Consider the following 16,048-nt stretch of genomic DNA (forward strand, 5'->3'; position numbering starts at 1 on the left):
ATAATCCCCCAATAGGGAGAGACGGACCTGAGCCTAAGGTCGCATCCCCCGAAATCTTTATCGGTGATAGAAAGAAATACAGGGAGTTTGTAAGCTCTTGTCAACTCATGTTCGAGCTGAAGCCCAGGACCTATGCCACTGACGGTCTTAAAGTGAGGACTCTGATCTCTTATCTTCGGGGGGAGTAAGGAGGCTCAAACCGCATTCGAGGAGCTGAAGCTCACATCACCCACAGACGAACGGACAGACGGAGAGGGTGAATCAGTGCCTTGAGCAGTACCTGCGCTGCCACTGCTCGTACTTACAGGACGATTGGCTGGACCTGCTACCGCTAGCTGAATTCGCATATAACAATTCCGTCAGTTCCTCCAGCCAAACCTCACCTTTCTACGCCAACTATGGGTTCCATCCGAACCCATTCCCATCAGCCCTCTTACCTGCCAACACCCCGGCATCCGCCCATTACCTCCAACAAATCCATCAGAATAATGCTTTCCTAAAAGAAAACCTCACTCGTGCCCAAGAGAGGCACAAGCGATACTACGACCTGCGTAGACGTGCCCCGCCGCCCTACCAAATCGGAGACCTGGTATGGCTGTCTACCAAACACCTCTCCATCACCTGTCCCTCCAGGAAGCTTAGCAGGTTGTTCATCGGGCCCTTCCCAACAATTGTCGGATACGTCAATAATCCCCCAATTATCCCCCAATAGAGAGCTGTGACAGGATCGAGAGGTGAGCGAACGCCGGTATGTGTTCGCTCACCTCCCGATCTACTGAGCCGACCTGTGACAGTCTCATTGTCACAGGTCGGCTAGAACTATGAGGTGAGTGAAAAGCACTCACCTCATAGTTCTCCTTTAAGGCAGACAGTGTTCAACTACAACTATAGCTTACAACCGATAATGAGATCTGCCAGTACAGTACACACAGGGTTAAAGGAGAAGTAAAGCCAAACCTTTTTTTTTTTTGGCTTAATGCTGTATTGGGTTACAGGAGAACATTTATAATGTACTCCTGTAACCCAAAGTCAGCATATAGAGGGGTACTGGAAGGATCCTAACAATATTGTGGGGATCCACCCGGCTGCCTGATAGAGGCAGAGCCAGCTGTGCCCACCCTCACCCCTGTCTGATCCTCCAATTAGTGTTAGAGACGGGAGGGAGGAATCTGTGTGGGGAGCAGTAATGGACAGTCACCACTCTCTGCGAAGAGATTGTAAGCTGAGCGATTAGAGATTTCATGATCACTCAGCCCTCAGTATAGAGCCGATGTGTGACAGCTGCAGTGCCCCATGCCGACGCTTATATAACATATAAAGAGTATATTTTAGGCTCCCGCTGTCCCGCTGCTTCTCTTTTAATTATGTTAACATTAACCTGCCCAGCCCCCCCCCCCTCCCATTAATCTGCTAGACATCCTTGCTTCCACTGCTATGTGAATGAGAGACATGTAACAAATATGAAATAGGCATTATCCAAATTAGGCTGCAAAAATAGAAATACACTTTAAATAGGAATTGAATATGTGTGTACATATTCACAGTGTACGACGAGCTGCACAGGTACATATCTGGCAGGATGAATGAACACCCGCACATTTGCGGGAGCTACATCATCCCATAACGGCCAATCAAGATGGCCAAAGATCCCGAACCTGGAAGAAAACTGGACGAACAGGTCAGCCAGGGCAGCCTTCAGAAATGTCGGGGCCCCTTACACAGCTTAAGGCTGACCGGTCCCCCCGCGCGCACGGTCCCCTCATCAGTCTCTTTAAAGAGGAGCTTACACTCTAATGTCCCCCCCCACAGTCACATCAGTCTCTGTATAGAGGAGCTTACACTCTAATGTCCCCCCCCACAGTCACATCAGTCTCTGTATAGAGGAGCTTACACTCTAATGTCCCCCCCACAGTCACATCAGTCTCTATACAGTTATGCAGAATACCACCAGTTATACATTTTACATAAAGTCAGCAATACTGAAAGTAATAGTCTCCCAATCCCCCCGGACCATCCATCACCCATAGACCCCACTGGCTCACCTAACTCCTGCAGAACCTCTTTCTCCTGAGTCCTTGGCGGCCAGTGGAGGGGAGGAGCGCAGGAGAGGGTCCTCACAATGACCCCAACAGCAGGCTGTGGTTGCCTGGGGGTGCCTGCAGAGTCTGTACAGGCACCGCCAGGCTAAACACTCCTTGCAGTCAGTGGCGTAACAACCGGGGGGGGCAACCGGTGCGCTGGCCCCGGGCGTAAAGCTGAAGGGGGGCGCCGGCCGAAAATGTCACTTTTGGCTAAATGCCGAAAGTGCAATTTTCCTGCCGTTTTGTCGGCGCAGCCGTGATTTCTTTCCTTCCCTCTTTGTCCCAGCAGGGAGAAGAGAAAGTGACAGCCGGCCGAGCGCTGCGGGAAGAAAACGCTGTGAGCGGTCGGTGTCTCTCCTCCCACACCGCTCAGCCGTCTATCACAGTGAGGCAGAGTAGTGTGTGGGCGGTAAAAACGGCACAGTACTTGTACTGTGCCGTTTTTTTTACACTGAACCGCAATAAAGTCTGTGACAACAGTATGTCCCCACGGCGGCTGTGCGGGGATGTACTCTGTCACTAGTACCACGGGTGGGAGAGGCAGGGAGCAGCTCTATCTCGGGGGGGCATTTGCCCCGTTCCCCCCCCCCCCCCTTGGATCCGCCACTGACCTGCACACAATGCCTCATCTCCCGACCCGGCCCCTGGACTAACCGGAAGTGACGGCCACCTCCTCGCCCTTCACCGTCAGCCGATACTCATGTAACGGTCCCCTTACATGAGTATCGGCCGTACCCCCCCTGGCGGCGGCCCTGAGGTCAGCACCAGCAAGGGAACTTGCGCACACTGCATCACTGTAGGAGAAGTGCGTATAGTTCTACTTTAGCAACTGACACCTTTGCTGGGAAGAATATGGGGGATTCCCTCACTGACCTCTCTGGATGAAAATCCTTCTTGCCTGGTTGATATACTGATTTACAAGTTTCACTACTTTCATAAGTGTTGAAACCAAAATGATTTATTTATGAACATCAACCCATGGCATAAGAATACAAAATAAATAAATATCACCATTCTGGTCTAGTTATAAATTGAAAACAAAAATCCTGCATGGCTTGTTTTTTAAAATACTATTAGTAGCACTACTTTATTGAGGAAGCAGGTGACACAGAAAGCTGCACAGATGTAATGGGATTCAATGTTGTCACCTTGCTGGCTATGTAGTGTAGAAGGTGTATTAATCACAAAACTGGCTAAACATAATAGAAAATAGTTTTTGACCTGCACATGTGTACTGTGAAAATATCAGGGTTGCTATTGCTAACATTTTCTAACCACTATATACTGTATATACGTATATATGTCACCATCTTGGATATACCAATATCATGACTGTTGCTGCAGCTGTGCTCTTGGTACCTTTTTTTTTCCAGCAGTTTATTACTGTATAAGTGATCTGGGCCTTATAATCCTGTGCTTGATCATCTGTATTGGAGGGCTCCATAAAGAGACTCTGTCCCCTACCAATGCTACCACGTAAGGGCCTGTTAGCCCCTTTGCGATAGCAATAAAGTTAAGTGAAAGGAAAGTTTTAAAAAAGTAAAAAAAACAATACAATTAATATAAATAAAAATGTAAAAGCAACTCTGTCACCCCCTGCCACCTGCATGAAGATGCAAATGAGTGCGTAGGGCACGCACGTGTACACAAATGGCATATGGGCCACGCATTTGAGGTATAGCCAAGGGATATTGGAAAAAATGCCTCCAGAACTGCTAAGGGAGTATGGGCTATGGTCAGTGGCGGCTCTAGACTTTGCGAGGCCTTAGGCGAAACTTAAAAATGAGGCCCCACTCAGGCCCATAATGAGAAAAAATGCAAGCGATAAAAATGAAAGGTATAAAGAGAACTACAACTCCCAGCAATACTCTCTAAAGAAATGCAGAATGGTAACGACTATAGGGGACTACAACTCCCAGGAATACCCTCGACAGAAATGCAGCATGGTAACGGATATAGAGAACTACAACTCCCAGCAATACTCTCTAAAGAAATGCAGAATGGTAACGACTATAGGGGACTACAACTCCCAGGAATACCCTCGACAGAAATGCAGCATGGTAACGACTATAGGAGACTACAACTCAGCAATACTCTCGACAGAAAAATGCAGAATAGTAATGGCTATAGCGGACTACAACTCCCAGCAATACTCTCGAAACTTGCGGCCAGACGGATGGTCGGCGGTTTCCCCCCTATCTCTTGTCCTACCTTGCCTGGTCTGCTGAGCCCCCCCAGGCTCAGGCCCCGGTGCACCGGTTGCACCAGCGGTAGTTCCGCACCTGCCACCAGCTATACAGGACTACAAATTCTAGCAATACTTTATACAACAATGCAGAATGCCATCAGCTTTGTATAATGTTGCTGGGATTTGTAGTCCTGTATAGCTGGTGGTATTCAGCATTGCTGTATAATCATTATACAGCAATGCTGAATACCACCAGGGCAGCTATAGTCAGTGGTGTATTCTGGTTTGGGGCTGCCCTAGGCAAGACAAAACTTGGCGCCTCCCCCCACACACACTAAATTTACCCCACCCGGCTGTGGTCTCAGGTGGGCTCTGCAGGGTTTGTGGTGGGCTTTGCAGGCTGCAGAGTCCCCTATGGATCCTGCAAAGCCCACCACAGATCCTGCAGAGCCCCCTGAGACCCGGCAAAGCCCCCACAGATCCTGCAGGATCTCAGGAAGGCTCTGCAGGATCTGTGGTGGGCTTTGCAGGCTGCAGAGCCCCCTATGGATCCTGAAAAGCCCCCCTGAGACCCGACAAAGCCCCTCCGGATCCTGCAGAGCCCACCAAAGCGTATTGCACAGCACACCTTAGACTCTTTGGTGGGCTATGCAGAATCTTTGCTGGGCTCTGCCAGCACAGTCCTCTTACCTTGAATGGCCTGACCTCTTTGGAACACGGCCTCCTTGGCGCCCGGCTGGATGTCCTCCTCATCCTCGGCGCTCGACACGGCCTCCTTGTCATCTTCGCCGCCCGACTGGAGCTCCGGTGACGCCTCCCACCTCTGTCGGTGTCTCTCCCCCCTTCGCCCCCCACCTCTTTAATAACGCTACTTGGCTGCCAGGGAGGTGATGTGCCGACAGGGCAAACTAGGCGGCCGCGAGGCCCTCGGGAGTGCGAGGCCTAAGGCGACCGCCTAATTTGCCTAATTAGAGAGCCGCCTCTGGCTATGGTCATCCTAGCAGCTGGACTAGTCTCTCTGCAGCTTTGAGAAGGCATAGTGCGTTTCTTAACGGAAAGCAACTAGGCAAAAAGTGAGGCAACCTTAACCTCTACTGTGGTCAAACCAGCAGTGGCAGGAAATCTGAAAAGGTTTCTAATGTTAGGTAGCTCCCGATGCTTCAGCCCAACAGACCTTACTCACTGAGTAAGGCCTGTCAGGTTCACTTTAAGGTGTGCTTACAATGAAATAATAGCATATGGTTACGGTATACTAACTAACGTATTGGTGGCGCGAATAAATAGAAAGCAAGAAACGAGCTAAAATACCTAACTTTTCTGCAGAAAATTCTGCTTAATGCCCCCTTCAGTGCTGTCCATGTCTAAAACCCTAGTCACATGATCATGTGACGTTTTAAAACTCATCACATCTGAACTCTGATCTCCCCCTGTACAGCCATTGCTGATCTTGCCTTCTAAAACTGCTACCTGCTTGGCCATCTTGCTGAATAAACGGCTTCAGTATTTTAAACCACTGAACTAAACAAGTATGCATATCAATATATCTGATCTAATTTGCTACTTGCTTGTTCCAGGCAGGGCCGGATTTACCATTAGGCACAGTAGGGACGTGCCTACAGGCGCCCTCCATAGAGGGGCGCCATTCAGGTACCTACTCTGTCAAGATACAACACTGGCAATAGCCAAGTGGGTGCATTCTGCACAAAATGCACCCTCCTGCTCCAAGACCAGCGGCGCCTAGAGAAACCGCTAGCTTCCGCAAACGCATGGAAAGGACCCCAGCGCTGCATAAGGCCGCCCTGTAAAATGCTTGTGTGATGCTGTCAAGCAGTTAGGACAGCCTTACGTGACACCAGGGTCCTTCTCTGCATATATGAAAGCTGGCAGGTCCCACAGCAGGTAGGGGTGCCGGCTCAGGCTAATCAGATTTCCATTCGTGCCTACAGGCACCCAAAATGGAAGTCCGGCTCCTGGTTCCACGTCATTGACGTCAGGCTGTATATATGTTCTAGGCACGTACGGTACCTAGTATTTTCAGAAGGTGAGTAACTGCACCCTACAGTTTTCTCCCAGTACATGCTTTTTCACTTCTCTTTTCTGCCACAGTTTTAATTGCCCTGACCATCCAAAAACAAATCCGATTTGTATTATAGTCTCTAATCTGTACTACGTCTCTAAGTCTCTATACTATACAAAGTTGGGATTTTTGCGCAGAAGTGGTTTTGAAAATAGAGAAAGTAGGTTATATACAATCTAATATTGTTTGCTCCTTGAATGAATTACACTGTATAGTTAAAATGTTTATTTTAAATGTGTTCAACTGTACACATGACCTCATAAACTCACAAACATCTCCAAAAATGGAGTGGTCCATGCAATGGAATGTTAAAGGAATTATAACACATAACAATCAGTTGCACATTTTGTGACATCTAAGAAAAGACCAGGAATGGAATGGTGTGAAGGGTGTGCCAGCCATAAAATGTGAAGGTAACAGTAGCAATGGTATCCCTATTATGTGGATTTTTGTAAGTTTGGCATAAAAAGGTCATCAAGGGTTGTTGAACATGACATTGAGTTGCTGGGTCACTCTAATAAAGGTTGTTCTGCGGCTTAGCTCCTTCAGCTTGCCTGCCCCTACGTATGTGCAGGTAGACCGAATTCCTCCAAGTATATCTTTAATTGTTTCTTCTACATCACCTCGGTAAGGAACTTCCACAGTTTTTCCCTCAGAAGCTCTGAATGACAAAGAAGAAGTAAAAGACTAAGTCAATGTTTTATTCGTCAGCTAATAAAGATCATATTAGCGTAGCTAAACACAAGAACAAACATGGAATATATTGCAGCTTTCCAGTCCTTAGATCCGCTGGCTACATTCGTTTTCTTGCTTCAGGCTTTTTTCCCTTTATTTTCACCTGGTAATCCTAACAGTAATACACTTCTTGTCCTAGGGTGACAATGCACACCCATTGTAGTGTATTTTATGAGGGAGCCGCATAGTCACCCTAGGATAGGAAGTCATTTAGATGCCCCTCCTTATCTCTATAACAAAGTGGAAATGTGTTCTGTATTCCACAGAGAGAACTAGGAACAAGTCTAAATGATAACTGTCAGAACAGGCAGAGAGCACAAGACGTTATCATCTCACTGGATTTCTGGCAGGATCATCATATATTTTCTTGACGTTATTGAACAGATGTAACAAAACGCTTTCAATAGAAAAATGTAAAAGACCAAAAGGAAGCAAATAAAAGAAGCTGATTGTTAGGGTTGACATGTACTTTAATATTACCCGTGCGATGGGGGGTGAAGCCTATCTTTACTATGATGAACAGCTACAGTTGCCAAAGAATATTCTGCATCTGACACACTTTTGGTCCCTCCAGCACACTGTGGCTCCATTGACTGGCCCTGTGTCACTACTGTGTCCTGTAGTGACATAGGGGACACTGGATGACACTATGGAGAACAGTAGGAGACCAGGCATCTGACACTCCCAGAAGTGTTTCAGATGCTCTCTGGTGGCAGTAGCTGTTTAACAGATCAAAGATATGAACTCCTATCTGTCAGACAAGTAAGTATGAATGATCTTTTTTTGCAGGGTGCTTTTTCTTATTTTTTTGGTGACAAAGTCCTTTTACTTAAGTGGTTTCTCAATGATGAGCTAACAGGAAAGAAGGTCAGAGTTACCTGTAGTCTGCAACTCCACCTGCATGTTTCTTCATTGCTATTTCTGAGCTCATGCCATAGAAAAGCTTATATTTCTTTCCACCTTTCTCAATTATTTCTCCTCCACACTCTGTATGACCAGACAGCATCCCCCCTAGCATGACAAAATCAGCCCCAGCTCCTGTAACAAAGAAACACAATAAATCAGTACATTCATTGCCCATGATAAATAATGTCCTGTTTTAAACAACATCAAAATATTTCTTATCTCATGTGAAAGAAAGCAACTGTTCTTTTTCTTTTAAAGCAGGACCAGAACGCTGGATTTGATTTGCCACCGTTCCGGTGTGGGCAATCGCACTGCGGCCGGGGGGCGTGCCTGCGGTGCACCACCACGCCCCCTCCCACCCCAAAACACAGTGAGCCGGCTGGGATGCGATCCAGTGTGTTCCGGCACTGAATGGAGCCGGAACGCAGGGGGGGGCCTTAATAGTTTCTTGCACCAGGACCCTGAGGTTGCTAGTTACGCCTCTGGCTCACACTCTTCAGGATACTGGTTCTCACAAAGCAAACCTATACCAATAGGTCCTTGGAATTATTAGAATCACATCAAATAGATCAATCTACTACTCATCAATGTCTGAAACTTCACAATGCACAACTGAAAATATGTTGCTACTCTGTTCATTCTATAATGACTTTATTTATTCACTTAAATTTGGTATTATTTTAATAGAAAAGTCATGATCTGCTCATATAATTGCACAGAATGTTCTTATTGTCATTTCAAGACTATGCCTGCCACAAGCCTGTATTAAAATACTATATGCCATAACATATTATACATGGAGAAACAAAAGGGAACTTTCAGCTGATATGTCTCACGATATGTGTGTGTGTGTGCAAGCAATGTAATACTGCTCTTAAACGTTAATTCAAACAGTACTTATATTGGAACAATAGTTAAGTTTTGCACAATGCATCCGCTTTAATAAAAAACTCACCAAAAGCTTTAGCTACATCTCCTGGACAAGTGCAACCACCATCCTGAAAAACATGGTATACATGCAATTATTATGTGATACCTGCATTAAAAAGAATTATTAAAAAAATGTGTACTTGGGGGTTTTTTTTGTATGACTGGATTGTGAGTAATTTATGGAGAAGGGATTTTAAAATAAAATATCCAGTACATAGGCATTAAATAGGTTGAAGAAGAGTTTAGGATTAGGTTAGACATCGCTTGACACCGATGCTGTAAAATAGATTGTATATTTATGTAGGTCAAAAAAAGAAGGGTGGGGAGGGGGGGAGAGAAGAGAATAGAAGGAGTCTATTAAAGTATTGATGACTGATGCTATGTACATGGGGATATGTAATGTCTGTATTTTATATATGGATTTGTATGTTTTTTTCCCTTTTGTGTTTGTTTAATAAAAATTGTGAATATTGAAAATAAATAAATGTGTATATGGGGATAAGAAAAAAAACATTTTTTTTGTGCAGCAGATGAATTGTGTTATCAGCTCAAACGGGTAGTTATGAGCTCACTCAATTTTAGTCAAATGAATAGTTATTTTTCGTTACTTGTAGCATTTTTAAAGGGATAAAAAAAAGCGGAAATATGCATGTATAACAGAGATGTACTGAATATGTTTTTTTTTTATGTATTTTGCTCTGACATATACCTAAGCCCTCATATGCATTCTAACCCCTTCCCAAATGATGACAGGATGATCCTGTCACGATCATTTAGTTCATTAACGACCAGTGATGGGATAATCACGTGAAGGGACCAGCGTTCATTGCGTTACTACTGATGCTGCGTCCCTCGGGGTCCGAGGCAGACCCTCAACAGCAGATTAGGTGGTCACCGCACTATGATCACAGCGATAGCTGATTGCTGTAATCACAGAGCCGTGACAATCACAGAGGTGGCAATAGTTCACTGTGTTGCAAAGCTGCGAGTCGGCTGTGTGTTACAAACTGATACAAAATATCTCTGAGGAAATAGGAGCAGCACACTGGCCACCATTGACCACACCACCCTGGGAGTGCGCTAATCAATCAATTTCAGCTGAACTTTCTAATATGTGTAGGCGCAATGCACGAAGAAGATGGAAATTATGGTTAAACAAACACATAGCAAAAATTGCAAAATTTCTTCGATCCCCAGGAACGAAAAAAATAAGCTGTGTCACTAAGGGATTAATGGTTACTCCCGATTGTATGGTTTTGTTAAAATGAATAATTGTGATGAAATATGTATTAATACATTTCTTTATACATACAGATATAATATGACCATTCAGTCCATGTGCGGCATCTGCACATTCAATGACTGCACTTAGCTGTGGGTACCCAACTCCTGTCATTTTTCTGGTGGTGCAAACAGAACCTAAATGAAAAAAAGTAAAATGGAAGGATGAAAGGTGACAGAGAATAACATGTGAGAGGGAATCATATAACAGCCAAGTGATGCAGCATAATAACAAGATCAAATGTGAACTATCCCAGTGCCTAAGACAATCATTAAGATCCTTTAAGGCATATGTAACTTGATGTTATAGCCTCCCTGTATGTAATCTGTTATAGAGTACAGCATGAAAAAGAACTTAAACAGATGATTTTTAAATTGTAAGAATGTAAGCACAGTAGCCAACATGTGTGCATATTACATTGCTCTATGACTAGAAAAACATGTAAACACATAAGGCCAACATAAATGTTATGAGGTGTGTCTAAACTGCATTCATTTACGTACTTATGATTTCAGAAATGCACAATTAAACTAATGTGTCCAAAAAAAGATCAGCAAATACAATTAAAATGATGCAACTAAAATTCATTAGTGCAGTTCAGTCCACTTGAGTGAATTAGTGCAATCATTTTAGAGGGTACTAAAAAAGAATCATGTACAAAGTGCAGGGATCCGTAGAAAGCAATCAGATTTCAGTTTACAGAGGTCAATTGGTTAGGTGACCGATTCTGATTTGATGCTGTGGGCTCCTGCAAAAGCGATGGCTCTTAAGATAACCTTTACCCTGCTTGAACATGGTACAGTTAAAGGAGTTTGTACCTGGCCCTATTCCAACTTTGATAATATCTGCGCCTGAAAGGATCAATTCCTCCACCATCTCCCCAGTGACCACATTTCCAGCCTGAAGACAGAAAACACCATGTGAGTAGGATCAGGTCACGGCAAAAATAGATTTGGAAAACGAGAGATAGGCACGTTTTTCTCACCATGATCGTGTGCTTAGGGAACCTGGCTCTTACATCCTTCACGTGTTGCACAAACTGTTCCGAATAGCCATTAGCCACATCCAGACAGATATAACGAACTTGAGGGACCGCGGATAAAACTTTCTCCAGTTGCTGGAAATCTGACTGCCCAGTGCCAGAGCTCACAGCCACATTCTGCAGAACATTCAGAGTAATATGGTCAGAACTAAAGCTGTACATAAGAGTAAAAGGTGCTGCAGACTGGATAGAAGGTCAGTGGTTGACTTCAGAACCAAGTATTTGAAGACTAGAAGAATTTGTCACTCACCTCTAGACATTCCGGATAGTTGCAAGCAAACTGCTTCCACTCCTCAACTGAATAATGCTTATGTACCGCCGTGAACAGAGAAAACTGAAGGGAAATATGCAGAAGATTAAAGGAATCGGCAGGCAGCAAGTCAGAGTAAAGTCAGGAATGTTGATTTACTGGGTCAGTTTTGAAACCTTTGGAACTGCAATGGCACCCAACATATTTCCATAGTAATTAGGGATGTTCAGATACCAAGTACCGTACTTGGTACAAGTACAGATACTTTTCCAGTTACAAGACTAGACAAAAATGTAAAAGTTAGCAGGCAGCTGTCATTTGTAAGAAGCACACGGAGCTCCTGGGATTTGTACATCTCTGTTTTAATGTATGATTTAGTTTTTATAAACATATACTGTATAAAGGGATGTACCGATACCATTGTTTCAAGTACAAGTACTGATACCTGTCCAAGTACTCACAGATACAATTACTGATACATTTTTGTTTATTGTCATGTGACAGTTTTTCTAAAACAATACAGACTAATGATTTCAGGAGAGTGGTGGAGCGCCAGAGCCAGGTCCCAGCTGCAACCGCTGCAACCCTGGTAGTTCTCATGAAAATGCCAAGTGTTGGCACTGGTATCTGAGCATCCCTAATAGTAATAGTGTCCTTTAACTGAAAGGTTTGTTCCTGTTGAGAGTTTATTTTTTGTTATTCATGTACCTCCACTTACAAATGATGATATAGCCATTAGAGAATGTTCACACCATGTCTGTTAAGCTGTGATTTTCTGCACACCACTGCACATGGAAATGGTATTTGGTGAATGTTTTATTCCTAGGGTGAACTACCATTTCAAGACCATAAGCTTGAATGATGGCCTGTCTCAGCCACCTAGAGATGGTGGAATTAAAAAACAGAACACCGTTACAGAACATCAGCAGAGGAAGACCTGAAGGAGAACTTTCTCCTTCAGTTCCCTCCTCTGCTGATTGACTGCAGGCAGTGGGCGGGTGCAATAGCCAGCCTACTATTGGCTATTGCAATTTGAAATAGCCAATAGCAGGTTGGCTATTGCTCCCAGCCACTGTCTGCAGGGTTTACATTTAGCAGCCTCGGCAGGCAGCTGTCATTCCCCAGCTAAAGATATTGAAGTGGAAAAGTGACACTAGGGGTCTACGAGACCCCTAATGTCACCTTAAAGAGAACCTGTCATCTCCAATGTGCTATCATATTGGGTGCTTGTGAGCTTCTGTGGCAAATCCATATGAAGTACAGAAGCAAAGGTCAAAATACTCTAATACAACACTGAACAATTAAAAGGCTGCTCTCACAAATAAGCAGTGGCCCAGGTCTACAACAGTCCAACTCTCCTCCCTAAGCAGTGCTGTTGACTAGAGCATTGTGTGGGTCTGCAGTTGTGCAAACCTGCTCTCTGAGCATCATTGATGACTGAAGCAATGTGCAAGAGGGGAGGGGGATCTGGACCTCTGAGGGCCCTGGCTGCTGCTTGTGTGGAAGAGCAGTCAATTTCTCCAGTGTGTCAACCCTTACTGAACTACCTAATATGGAAACATACACCGAAAGAGCATATTTATTAGTGTATATGCAGCTTGACTGGATAATAAATAGAGATGCTTCACATGAGCTTTTGGTTAACTGAACCAACATTTAGGACAATTACATTTTTCCATTTGTTGGGAGAGAGTAACATCCCTTTGTGCGGATATTAAGAAAACACTGTGTCCTTGCAAAGTGCCTTCTGAAGATTAGCCATGAAGTGTTGCTGCCTTTTTTTTTTTTTGCATAATTATGATAACGCTCTTTCTTTAAAATTACTTAGTTGCATCTTTAATTTAATTAACGACTAATAAATCAATGACAGTATACAGTTTCATCATACAAGCCTGGCTCTCACTTTGCACAAGACTCTTGCCATCTCAAAGGTCCCAACAGTGTCCATATTGGCAGCAATTATAGGAATCCCTTGGTAACTTTGGCCTGAGTTCCTGAATACAAATGAACGGGTGAGCTCCACCTGCAAGACAAAAATACTAATATAAACGAGGGAGAACACAAAGATATTCCACAATGACATGTTTGCCAGTTTATGCTAAATAGGTTTAGAATTACAAAAACAAAAAACAAACTAGAATTGAACCTAGGGCATCTGCAGCATTATCTATACTAACAATTCAGCAGTGGAAATAACATTATCCTCATGATTCTAGGGATTTGCAAAGTTTCCTTTAGCATTAGCGCATGATTCTGCAAAGGAATTTTTCATCCTGCATCAGGCATGTCCCTGATAATCTGAAAGAAATTGTAGTTCTAAACTGTACTCCTTACAGCCTTTACGACCAGAGTGATACAGTGGTGCGCATAGTGATAGTGGATGGCACCATGCAGAGATCACAAGATCAAGAGAAATCAACAGCACTCCAGATATGTGAAATAATCTGCTCAGATTTATTCTCACATATCTGGAGTGCAGGTGACTTCTCTATCACTTGTGATAATCTGAATGATCTGAAAGATAATAACAGCACAAATACTGTATTTGTTTTTAAATGATCAAAGGTTACCTGGGAGGGAGAAATCACCTTAGTTGTCTAGCAGGAGTCCATCTGAAGCAAGTCCCCAGGGCCGGCAGTCCAGAATAATACTGTAAGTGGGTAGCAGGGTTCCTTAAACAGTGGTCTAGATTAGAACAATCCTGGGTTTCAAGGCCAGTAGGTCTTGAAACCCAGGGAGTACTCTGGCTTTGTACTTACAGGGAGAGAGCTACTTTTTAAGCGTCCAATTAAACTCCAATCAGTCATGCTGCCCCCCTAAAGATTTATAGCACAAACGTTCATCATGCAGTATTATTCCTAAATACCTGGAAGTTGAACAACAAAAGCAGATTTAGTGAACTACTGTACAAAGTTAACATCCTCCCTGTTGACTCTCCAATTTAGTTCATATTTAAATGACAGTAGCATGGAGAAAAGTGAGTTTATTACAGTGTGTCTTTAGAAGAGAAGCAGGTAAAAATGTGGAAGTTAGCTGAAATCTTTGGTAAAATATAATTTCATAAACATAAAAAATTTTGACAATAACAAATGGCACCTCTTCGTAAGTGTGAATTGAAGTGAACCTGTGCTTTGCTAATTGTCAGGCTCCTGTTTTGTCATGTGGTAGAGGGAAGAAAGTCCCTAACTCTGTGTAAGCTCAAAGCAGAGTAACTTGGAGCTTACACGGGTACATTTCACTGACAGGCTACTTTGCAATGCTTCAATTTCATGGCAGTCCTACCAGCAGCTTATACTTACCTTCTCTTAGCTCTCTTGACACTCTATTCAGTCACAAGGAAAGAGAGCGCGTTAGCCCAGTGTATTGGAATATACATAAGGCTGAGGATTTCTCCCTGCCCGTGTGTGAAAGTACTGGATGCCTGAGAGGTCCATCAACAAACACCACCTATTTTATGTGATATTGAAATTTGTCAACAATATTTGTACCTTCTTTTATAAAATATGTATTTAAAAACCCATGTTTAACATCCCCAATCTGGAACTGACATTTTCTTTGAAGGCTTCAACAAAACTGCTTGCAAAAGCTTGCTATGCCCACTGCTGTGCTTTTTTATGCATGATAGTAATCTGCTGGCCTTATTTGTTGCAGCCTGGCATTGCATGCTCCTGCTAAGTCTGTGAGTAAGTCTACAAGGACCCCCCAATTCTTTTTCCATCACTGATTATCCTAGAGGCGCTTCCCCTGATAACCCAGATAGCAAGGATAACTTGCCACAAACTTGTGGCAGGGTTAAATTGTAATTCTTGTTAACTTGCTGCACACATTCCTGGCAAGTTGTAGACTTGCAGAACACTCGCAGCACAAGTTCTAGTTGACACTTTTTGAATTTGTAGCAAATTTGCTTGGCAAGTCTACAGCAAGAGTCCTGCAGGTCTTAGCAAGAGTTCTGCAAGCTCGCTGGTCTGGAGACTTGCAATGCAGGCTTGCTGTAATTGTGCAACACAATTGTGAAGCTTGGCAAGTCTGCAATAGTATAGCAAGTCATTTTCAAATTTGCAGCTCAATTGCTTGCTATCTGGGAAGTAGATAGCGTGCTTATTTTTAGCACCCAAATGCATAACTTTTACATTTCTCAATAATGAACCCTGTCTGCTATGTAGCTGCCCACCCCCCTACTTATTTTACTATGAACAGTGTATTCAAATACATCAAAAGAAAATATTTACCTCACTTCGAGATTTTAGTGTACTCCTCTTTGGCCTTAGCAACACGTCTTTGAAGTCCAGCTTGATGTCATTATCTATACGAGGCATGATGTCCTAGAAAAGGAGTTAGAGACTAATTATCCTGGGGAGGAAAGCTGACAAGAGAAAATGGAGAAAGAGGAACAAATAGAGATAAATAGGTCAAACTCTAGGGGGTGACTCATGACAAAATGTCCAGCTGAAAGGTGGGCAACAGCCACTAAATTAATTCCCATGTATTGTTTAATGGCCGGCCTAAGTTCTCCCCTTCTGGACTACAGACCATCCCCTTTATGCTATCTTTATGTTA

General features: G+C 43.7%; 1 protein-coding gene across 1 annotated transcript in view; it reads right to left on the reverse strand.

The window, feature by feature from the left end:
- Positions 1-6,820: 6,820 nt before the first annotated feature.
- Positions 6,821-16,048, reverse strand: part of GMPR2 (guanosine monophosphate reductase 2) — a 16,213-nt gene continuing 6,985 nt past the window's right edge. Inside the window, exons 2-10 of the mRNA XM_018556670.1 lie at positions 15,721-15,813; positions 13,395-13,514; positions 11,492-11,575; positions 11,185-11,358; positions 11,018-11,099; positions 10,230-10,336; positions 8,943-8,985; positions 7,960-8,119; positions 6,821-7,007 (exon numbers count right to left, since the gene is read on the reverse strand). Coding sequence (XP_018412172.1) covers positions 6,821-7,007; positions 7,960-8,119; positions 8,943-8,985; positions 10,230-10,336; positions 11,018-11,099; positions 11,185-11,358; positions 11,492-11,575; positions 13,395-13,514; positions 15,721-15,807 — 1,044 coding nt within the window. The 5' untranslated portion in view covers positions 15,808-15,813. The remainder of the gene's footprint in view (positions 7,008-7,959; positions 8,120-8,942; positions 8,986-10,229; positions 10,337-11,017; positions 11,100-11,184; positions 11,359-11,491; positions 11,576-13,394; positions 13,515-15,720; positions 15,814-16,048) is intronic.

The sequence above is a fragment of the Nanorana parkeri genome, unplaced genomic scaffold (assembly GCF_000935625.1).
Source record: "Nanorana parkeri isolate BGI_ZX_2015 unplaced genomic scaffold, ASM93562v1 scaffold246, whole genome shotgun sequence".
NCBI classification, from domain to species: Eukaryota; Metazoa; Chordata; class Amphibia; order Anura; family Dicroglossidae; genus Nanorana; species Nanorana parkeri.